The sequence below is a fragment of the Camponotus vicinus genome, unplaced genomic scaffold (assembly GCF_025532165.1).
Source record: "Camponotus vicinus isolate PSW18456_S1 unplaced genomic scaffold, iyCamVici1.0 SCAF_7, whole genome shotgun sequence".
Taxonomy (NCBI): Eukaryota; Metazoa; Arthropoda; class Insecta; order Hymenoptera; family Formicidae; genus Camponotus; species Camponotus vicinus.
This window is the reverse complement of record NW_028141979.1, coordinates 12,345,925-12,356,126: the sequence shown is the minus strand read 5'-3', so window position 1 is coordinate 12,356,126 and position 10,202 is coordinate 12,345,925. Positions and strand designations below refer to the sequence as shown.

General features: G+C 32.7%; 1 protein-coding gene across 1 annotated transcript; it reads left to right on the top strand.

The window, feature by feature from the left end:
• The first annotated feature begins 6,633 nt into the window (after window positions 1–6,633).
• On the top strand, window positions 6,634–10,090 carry LOC145974961 (uncharacterized). Its single transcript, XM_083105097.1, has 8 exons — window positions 6,634–6,794; window positions 6,934–7,115; window positions 7,247–7,327; window positions 7,460–7,702; window positions 7,837–9,430; window positions 9,559–9,639; window positions 9,827–9,945; window positions 10,055–10,090. The coding sequence occupies exons 5-8, from the start codon at window positions 8,785–8,787 to the stop codon at window positions 10,088–10,090; spliced, it is 882 nt and encodes a 293-aa protein (XP_082961223.1). The 5' UTR covers window positions 6,634–6,794; window positions 6,934–7,115; window positions 7,247–7,327; window positions 7,460–7,702; window positions 7,837–8,784.
• The last annotated feature ends 112 nt before the right edge of the window (window positions 10,091–10,202 follow it).

Here is a 10,202-nt window from a genome sequence, read left to right as displayed (position 1 = left end):
CAGTGCTCCGGTGAGTTCTCTGTAGGGGACTACGGGACTCGTGTCCTTCTCAGCTTTGGATAATTTCGAACTGACAACCAGTGGAGTATAGTTCGGTTTGCAATCAGACCCTGATCTGCTCAGATCCCAAATCTGCTCAGGATCTCCTTGATGTATCCTGTTTGACTTAGCTTAATTCCATCGTTATTTTGAAGGATTTCGATGCCCAAACAATATTTAGCGCCTCCGAGATCCTTGATCTTGAATCTTCTCGCTAGTTCTGTCTTGATTGTATTTACTCTCCCTGAATTATTGGAGGCAATGAGGATATCGTCAACGTATATCAATACTATGATTGGCGTGTTATCGGTATTGTCGATAAATACGCAAGGATCAGACTTCGTGGGAGTAAGACCAATTGACTTTAATGTCTTATTAATCTGTTTGTACCATTGACGTCCTGCCTGTTTTAATCCGTATATTGCGCGATTCAGGCGACAGACTCGATCCTTGCCTCTGTTTTCCGATAACATCTTTTCAGCTTTTAATGCGAGATCTGTATCTCGTTCTTCCTTTATTATTCTCCGGAGCATCTCGTCAAGAAGTGGCGACTTCGCTATGTAGATTTCAGCATCGATGTCACTATTTAAATAAGCTGTGGTAACATCTAACTGGCTAATTGTTAATCCCAATCTAGCCGATAAAGCGACCAGCAACCTGAATGAATCGAGCCGTGCGACCGGGGCGAAGGTGTCTTGGAAATCTATCCCGGAGAATCCCCTCGCAACCAGTCGGGCTTTTCGACGTTCGAGTTGCCCGTCTGCTCCGTACTTATCGCGTAAAACGATTCTCGATCCGATGATCTTGGTGTCCGCTGGTTTCTCCACTATGTCCCATGTATCATGTGAGACCAGGCATTTCATTTCCTCATAGACGACGTTCATCCATTGATCCTTGTTACTACCAGACATTGCCTGATCAAAAGGAATTTCGCCAGTGCACATATTTGAGGATGCGCTCAACCATTCGTCATCGTCAACCTCTACTGCTTCGTTGGAGATACTACCTTGCTCTGAATCGCTTGACTGCCCCTGTGAGTCGTTGACCATCGTATATTGCTTTTTTGGACGACCAGGACGACCGGTGCGTATTAACTTCGGTCTACCTGGTGCTCTTTTCAATTCAGGCGTTTGAGAAACACAAGTTTCGTCGTCCACATCTTCATCTACGCCATCGTTGCGTCCGGGAGTATTACCAATGATGGCCGTATTTGGATCCAAGGTTGTGTCAGTTACGGATTGATATTCGACTTGACTGTCGACTTTTTCGGAGTTTGTGTGGTCTTTGCGATGAGTGTTAGAGATCTCGTCTAAAAATCTTACATCTCTGCTAATGTAGATTTTCCTTTCTGCTGGTATCCAGATGCGATAAGCCTTCGATTCGGAAGAATAACCTACGAATATGCCCTCCTTGGCTCTAGGTTGAAATTTCCCTTTACCTGGATTAATATCTGAAACAAAAACTTTGCAACCGAATACATGAAAATGTTTGACATTAGTCTTTTTACCTGACCATTTCTCGTACGGTGTGCCAACGTTTAAGCTTTTCGAGATACATTTATTTCTGGCATAATTCGCCGTGCTAATCGCCTCAGCCCAAAATGAGTTCGGAAGATCGGCTTGCATCAGCATGCATCTGGCAGAATCGACGAGAGTACGATTTCGAAGCTCCGCTACGCCATTTTCCTGCGGAGTGTGAGGAGTTAGCCTGCGTAGGATACCTTTTCTTTTAAAATAAGAATCCAGTGCTCGGTTACGAAACTCGGTGCCATTGTCAGATTGTACCGCCTTGACCTTCAATCCTGTTTGTCTTTCGGCCTTTTCGATAAACTCTATTAGTTTTGATGGAGCTTCGTCTTTGCTTCTCAGAAAATAAACATCGCCCCAACGACTGTAATTGTCCATGATCGTCATGAAATACCTTGCACCGCCATTCGAAGTAGTCCTCATTGGTCCGCAGAGATCAGTATGAATTATCCGTAGTTTTTCGGATGATCTGTTTATCCTTTTGGTAAATGGCTGGCGAGGCAATTTTGCAGCGAGACATATTTTGCAATCCGAAATCGTCTCTGAATCCGGGAAGTCCATACCTATGACGTCGAGATTTCTCTTTATTGCGTGTAGATCGCGGAAATTTAGATGACCGAAGCGTCTGTGCCATAGTTCAATTTTATCCTTTTTGTCATCAATTGCGGCGTTGGCCTCTTGATGAGATACCGGAGTAAAGAATAAGTTTCCTCGACGCTCAGCAAGCATCTTTACATTTCCTCTCAGGTCTTGTACGACTGCGTGGTCTTTCCTGAAAATGACTTCGTGATCTTTGTCCACTATCCTTGCCACAGACATCAAGTTTGTCCTTAACTCGGGGACGTATAGAGCGTCTCTCAAACTGATGCTTTTGCAATTTTCGCCATGTTGAACCGTTAATTTAGCGTCACCTTTTGCTACGACTGATGCTTTGGCTGTACTCGCCAATTGTATTCTACTGTCCGTATTTTCGTAATTCGAAAACGAGTCCCTGTCCTTGCATAAATGACTCGTGCAACCGCTATCTATGCACCAATCTTGTTGTTCGTTTTCTGCTTTTGGACTGTTGATGAAGAAGCTTTCGTCAACGTGATGGGCGTTCTGATCTTTTGACGATTTATTTCCTTTATCTCTTTTCTTGGCGAAGCATTCGGATTCCTTATGTCCCTTTTTTTGGCAATAGTTACATTTGTAGACTATCTTTTTCTTATTCGTCTTCACATTGTTTGTTTCAGCTTTACTGTTGTTCGACAATTTTTCTTTCAAATTATTCTTAGCATACATTGCATTCGACTCATCATGGTTTGATCTTCTAATTCTGGCGTCATTTTCCTCAATAATTTTGACTTTTAATGATTCGGCGTCCGGCAAGGTGTCTCGAGTTTCGATGGCACATCTGAAATTGTCAAAACTATCTGGCAAGCTATATAAGAGCATAATAGTGAGAAGATCTCCATTTATTTCAATATTCATAGCGCTGAGCTTGTCGACAATATCAAAGAATCGTGATAAATGCTCTCTCACATCTCCATTATCGTTTAATTTTTGTAAAATAAGTTGCTTAAGTAGACTTGCCTTACGTGCCGGTCCCTTCGATGCGTAAATGCCTTCTAATTTTATCCAAATATCGTATGATGTTTCACATCCGCGTATCTGCTTCAGTTCAGATAGAGATATTGACAGAATAAGATCTGATTTTGCCTTCCTGTCTTGAGCTATCCATTCGTCCAAAATTAATTGCTGTTCCGCTCGTCGTGCATCTTGTCGTATCTCGGGCTTCGGTTTCTTACCGGAAACCTAATCCCATGGATCTGATTTTATCAGCAAGGCCTCGACTTGAATACTCCACGTGTCATAATTATTTCGGCCGAGCATTTTGATGCGTGTGGAATTAACGATACTTGCCATTTTTTTTTCTTTGTGCGCGAAAACGTTAATGCAATAACCTCTGACTTGCGTCGAATGTTCTAGACGCCGCCGTGTCGATTTCTTAGGTTAAGAGTTTTCTTTTCCTTTCGGTATCACTTCAACGTAACCTGGGCCCATAACCTGTTGAGGTGTTAATGGAACAGGGCGGAGAGAACACCTTGTTATTGCACTGATAACTAGCTATGATATACAAACTTTATTGCATAGGTAATTACAAAAGAAAAATAATGTTAACGCGCGTAAGAATACATAACTCAACACAAGAGAGAGAGAGAGTCACGAAGAATAGCGTAGTATGTAGAAAGGAAAAACTTGAGTCCAAAAAGATATATCGACGGTGGCGCTGAAGGCGCTAAGTATAAAGTAGAGTTCTGATAATGTGAAAGTTACAACTCTAACACAAGAAATGGTTAATATCCAAAAAGAAAAATTAATTATTAAAAAAGAGGAGGTATTTATTCAATAGCAACTTCTTGAAGTGCAGCGATCAATATTGATTGAGTTAAAACAAATAAGGAACACGGTAGATACATTTGGTCATCTTGAATAAAATTCCAAAGAATATACATATCTTACAAACAAGTAACCACCCAGATCGCACAAAGAGTTTAAAAAGAATTCATTTTTATGTCACAAAATCTGAGTTCACTTTCAAATTTTACGTAAAAGAATTCTTTTTGCATTTGAAAGTGAACTCAGATTTTGTGACATAAAAATGAATTCTTTTTAAACTCTTTGTGCTATCTGTGCACTTGCATATTAAAAGACATATATGTAAAAGTTCATTCTAAATTTAATTTTCCTAAAAGACATATATGTAAAAATTTCTTTTAATATTTAGTTCTAAAATCTTATTTCGTTTTGCAATAGTTTTTGCTGTGATATAATGCCAAAAAATATAAGTGTTCATGTTAGAAAAACAATTGTTACAGTGTGTGCATATATACACATGTATACAAAGTTTATTTATAATAAGTAAGACTGAATAAAAAATAAATACTTAATGATAAAATCTCTAAAAAATGAATGATATACATTATTTATGTTAAGTATTATACTTTTGTTTATTTTATTTTGCTACTGAAATAATAACTATTTTATTTTGCTACTGAAATAATATGTATTTATTTTTATAAATAAGACAAAAAATAAATACTTAATGATAAAATTACTGTTTAAGTTTAAAAATGTGAGTGATATACATTATTTATATCATGCTTTTGTTTATTTCATTTTGCTACTGAAATAATAACTTTTTATTTTTATAAATATTTCTCTATAAGATATATATTCGAATTTATGGAATAAATATAAAATTCAAAGTAACAAAAAGTGAATACAGTAAAATTATTATAAGATGTAATACCCCTAACAACACACATGTCCAAAAGACATCCATAGAATATCTAGAGGACAGCCAAAGGATATTTTATGTCCTCTGGATGTCCTCTCGATGACCTCTGAATATCTTTTGGACATGTGTGTTGTTAGGGACTTGGAAATAACAAAAGTAAAATAAATTTGTGTTAAAAATATTTATGTAAAATATTTATTAATGTAAATATTTATTTATGTAAAATACAAATATGTATGATAGATTCTCGAATGTCATTACCATTTCTATTTTCATTATCTAACATTCATTATCTTTCATTCCTTTCGTTCATATCTATGTCATTATAATATATTTCAGGTTCAGGTACATTGTAGAATTTGGCCACATTATGAAGTACACAGCAAGCATTAACAATAAATGCTAAAATAATATATTTTTATAAATATTAAATATATTACAAAGGTAAAAAAATACGCCAAGTACATAAAAAATATTCTACCTTGTATGCATCTTTAATAAAAACATTCCTTAAAAATAATTTTTTACAGTAATTTTCCCTCAAAAAATCATTTTCCTAAAAAACAAAACCTCAACAAATAATTTTCATAAAAAAATATTTAAAAAAAAATATCAAAACTAAATATAAAATCAATAATTACTATTAGCCAAGTACTTAAGAGCAATTTGTAAATTTGATATAATATTTGCCGTGAAATATCAATTGTATACAGTAGAAATATTATACATAAATTCTCCCTAAGAAATTAAAACGCATTTTATATTTATTCAGAGAAAATTGATTTTTAAAATATTTAATGAGAATTAGGATTCTTTTAATTCTTAAAACACTTTTTACATAATGTATATAATTTTAAAAAAAGTTTTACGCAAGTTTTAAATCGCACAGTCTTTAAATCGAAGTAAGTTATGAAAACTTGGCATGCCCGGATTGTTTACATTATAAACAAATATATCTCCAATAAAATGTAAAATATTAGACATTATGTAATTAAATATTTCATCTGTATTTGATTACGATCCGGGCACGCCAAGTTTTCATAACTTATTTCGATTTAAAGACTGTGCGATTTAAAACTTGCGTAAAACTTTTTTTAAAATTATATACATTATGTAAAGTGTTTTAAGAATTAAAAGAATCCTAATTCTCATTAAATATCTTATGTTGAATTATGAATTATATTTATAGTAATTTTGTGCAAGTATTATGAACACACATATACATACTACACACAAAATAGAAGTTATTTAGAACACATTAAAAACAAAGGAAGAAAACATATTATTGATTTATTTTTTCGACTGCTGGCCCCTTATTCGTATTAAGTTAGCCGGAAATTGTTCAGCCAACCAAAAATCTCCTTATGGAATCGTTTGTATTTCGTATGAAGATGTTTGAAGTGTGATTAAAAACGTTTGTGAGTAATTAGAATAATTATAAAAAATTAATCATTTTTACAGTATGTAGTTAGCCAACATAACTAAATATTAAAAATTTTCCTTATGAATCGTTTGTATTTCGTATGAAGAGTTTTGAAGTATAATTAAAAAGGTTTGTGAGTCATTCGTTTAATTTTAATTAAATTTTTTTATATTGTGAAGTTAGCCGGAAGCTATATAAAATGGACGCCGTCCTGTGATTGGTCGATTTGCTTATGGTAAATACTAAAATTTTCTCATGTGTACTGACTTTAAGTGTAAGCAAAACGAGCATTATCTCTTTTGTAACTTTTAATCCATGACTAATTTATTATTAATTCCGCATAATCGCATAAGGTGCTTTCCATTTACATCAAAACTCAGATAAATCTCACTTCTGTCTTTCTTCGACATTCATGTTAAAAAAAGACAGAAGTGAGATTTATCTGAGTTTTGATGTAAATGGAAAGCACTTAATATATCATGGATCGTGGTGCGACAAAATAATTTCTTGTGAAAAAATAAAAGTAAAAATATAGAATTTTTTTTATAGCTTGTATAAAGTTTTATGCTAAGTATATTATAATTTTCTGGACTGTAGTAATATTTAATATATAATTTTTGCTATATAAATATATATTTCTGATATAAAATCTATTTCTACAGATAGTAAGATCGGCTGAGTTATGTCACAGAATATCGGAAGGCTTACATCAAAATGCGAGAGAGAGGAGATGGCATATATCAATATGAATCCATTGCTGATGTTGTAAGAGCAAAAATAGATATCTGTAGATTTTATTATTTTTGCATCCGAAAACTTGAAAGTTGCCCATGCCTTATCGGAAGTAAGTCTTCTTTTGTATTTTCAAATATATATAAGCGCACATTTTTAGCATATTCTTTTATGTTATCATTTTTTTTGTTAATTATTATTGATTATTATTGATTACTTTGTTAATTATTGTCAATTTTTCAGATAGAAGCTAATATAGCCATAATAGATGAATACTACATAATATCTGGTGCAACTTGTAGTAAATTGTAATGGAATCCGGAAGTAAGTCTTCTTTTGTATTTTCAAATATATATAAGCGCACATTTTTAGCATATTCTTTTATGTTATCATTTTTTTTTGTTAATTATTATTGATTATTATTGATTACTTTGTTAATTATTGTCAATTTTTCAGATAGAAGCTAATATAGCCATAATAGATGAATACTACATAATATCTGGTGCAACTTGTAGTAAATTGTAATGGAATCCGTAATGTTATGGGATTGACTCATAAATCAAAAGCACTTTGTCACAAATACAATATTCGTTTTCTCTCTGCCAATGTTTCCGTCAGAATTTTTATGTATATTATCGATCAAAACTTTTCATCACAATCATTTCACTCAAGCATTACCTGGACATGAAAAACAGAAATGTAATATTTTATTGTAGTATTGTATTAATATTACATATGTATATATATATATATATATATATATATATATATATATATGTGTGTGTGTGTGTGTGTATAGAGTAATAATAATATTAGTTTTTTATCATTTTTAGAATGAATTGGAGAAAGGAAGATATTTTGGAAGATACCTTGGAAGATACTTCAAATGAATTGACTCGTACTGCAATTAAGTGTTAAGTTAAGAGTTAAGTAGCTTTTTGCTATTGATTAATTATATTAATTATAATTAATTAATAGCAAAATTAATTATATTATTAATTTTAATAATTATAGACTATTAGGATTAATAGGGATTAATATAAAATTAGGATTATTAGGATTAGGATTAGAATTAATTATACTATTGGTAAAAATCTTTTGGCTTCCAAATTGGCATTGGGTTTTTAGATTTCTTATAAAGCTCAATGCTTAGTGAAAATGGATAATTTCTTAGCTTTGTTTAGCTTTTATTCATTCATAAAATTTTGCACTTCCGAATCTAGATAATATTAAGGATGATGATATAAATATATCATATTACATTAGAGATGTAATTCATCAATTTCTTGAAAGAAAGCAAAACTTTCCAAGGCAAAAAATGGGCTTTGACATATCAAATTCAGTGAATGTTATGTTAGGTTACAACTTCTACTAAACCTTAAAAATCAAATTCATGAAAATCTTTTAAATGGAGCATCTTTCGCTTCTTTTGCAAGTTCGAACATTCTTCTGTGATTGCTTGCTTCTTTGGCTATAATATTGCTCATAAACACTATAATTTGTTCACCAATGCCATAACATACTTTAAATTAGAGATGTAATTGTTCATCGATTCCTTGAAAGATACAAGCAAAACTTAGAATTAGGATTAGGATGCTACTATGTGCATAAAATATTAATTGCATTGATCTCTTTAGTCTTAAAATTGTTTTGAAGTTACTACTTTGTTCCATTCTAAAAATCTGTCATATATCACGAGTTATGTTTCTTTATACATTAAAATTTTAAAAAAGGCGCCATTATTAAAAATGAAGATCAAGAAACAAAATTATCGATAAAATATGTCTATAGCATTTCACAGTATTTTAGAGATTTCGGAAGTACAGTATCAGAAAAACATAGTTTTTCAGCAAAACAAAATTTCAAAGATTATAAAAATGCCGAGACAAAACAGACTTACTATTGATGCTGCAGTAGCTATTCTCATGGAATTCTCGGATCACTTTGGCAGAGATAAGTTACCTAATTATTCGGATGTAGTTTGGCAACAATTAAGCAAACGCTCACAAAATGCATGGAGTGCTCATAATTGGTGGGTTAATGTTAAATATGACAGAAGAGAAATATTTTCTCTCGCGAGACAAAAAATGGGCCTTGACATGCTAGATATGTCAACGAATGTAACAATTTCTAAAGACAGTGATAAGAACGACACAACTTACTCTAATGATTACAAATTAGATTCTACATATCGAGAAGATGATACATGGTTTGATCTCATATTAAATTCGCATGAATGGAAACAAATTAAACCAGATCAATCAGGAAAGAAGAAATCAAATTATAGATTAAAACCATGGGTATGGACCAACGTCATTGCTGATGCATTTTACCAACAATATCGTCTACCATGTGCATTTACTTTCATTAGAAGCGAAGTAAATGTATCCTCTGAAAGAGAATATTTTATCAAGATCCTCGGCAGATGTAAGAGTAAAACATGTGGTAATGTCTTCAATGGATTTTGTGATTCAGAACCATCATCTGACACTGGTGAATTACATATACGTGTTAAAACTCGAGACACTAGAGGTAAAATTCATAACATTTTGCAGCGACCTTTAAATGGAGAAAAGCGAAAACAGCTTGGCAAAGAAGCAATCACAATAGGATGTTCGAATTTGAGAAAAAGATTGGTGAGAGAAAATTTGCATCTTGGAGATATTGATGCACCAATAATACCTAAATTGGATGTACTTCGACACGCAAAACAAGAAGCAATTGATGAAGAATTAAGTTCCAAAAAAATGAAAGACGAGGATGAAATTCAAGCAATTTATCGTTTGAATTTTGAAAACCCATACAAAAGTTCTATTGCTGCAGTAAGTTATTTGCCGTTTAAAGTATGTTATGGCACTGGTGAACAAATTAGTGTTTATGAGCAATATTATAAGATGCAGAAAAATGCTACATCTATCAGTATTGACGCCACTGGCAGTGTTGTTAGAAAATTAAAAAGATCATTAGAGACAAAGTCAGCTCATATTTTTTTATATGTGATTGCCATACATTTTGATAATACGTCTTTGGCAGTATATCAATTATTAACAGAGTCACAAGAAACTGAAACAATTGAACACTGGTTAAGAATGTGGTTACGCAATGTCAAATATCATAAGCCAACTCAAGTAGTCGTTGATTATTCCAGAGCAATGTTATTGGCTTGTTCGAAAGCTTTCAATGATATTACAATAAAAAA

What these genes read in the sequence shown, in the direction of transcription:
- LOC145974961 (XM_083105097.1), top strand. Translation starts at nt 8,785, where the DNA reads ATGTCTATAGCATTTCACAGTATTTTAGAGATTTCGGAAGTACAGTAT. An exon ending in TATCAAGATCCTCGGCAGAT is followed by an intron (nt 9,431 to 9,558) that starts GTAAGAGTAAAA and finishes AACATTTTGCAG; the next exon opens with CGACCTTTAAATGGAGAAAA. An exon ending in CGAATTTGAGAAAAAGATTG is followed by an intron (nt 9,640 to 9,826) that starts GTGAGAGAAAAT and finishes CTATTGCTGCAG; the next exon opens with TAAGTTATTTGCCGTTTAAA.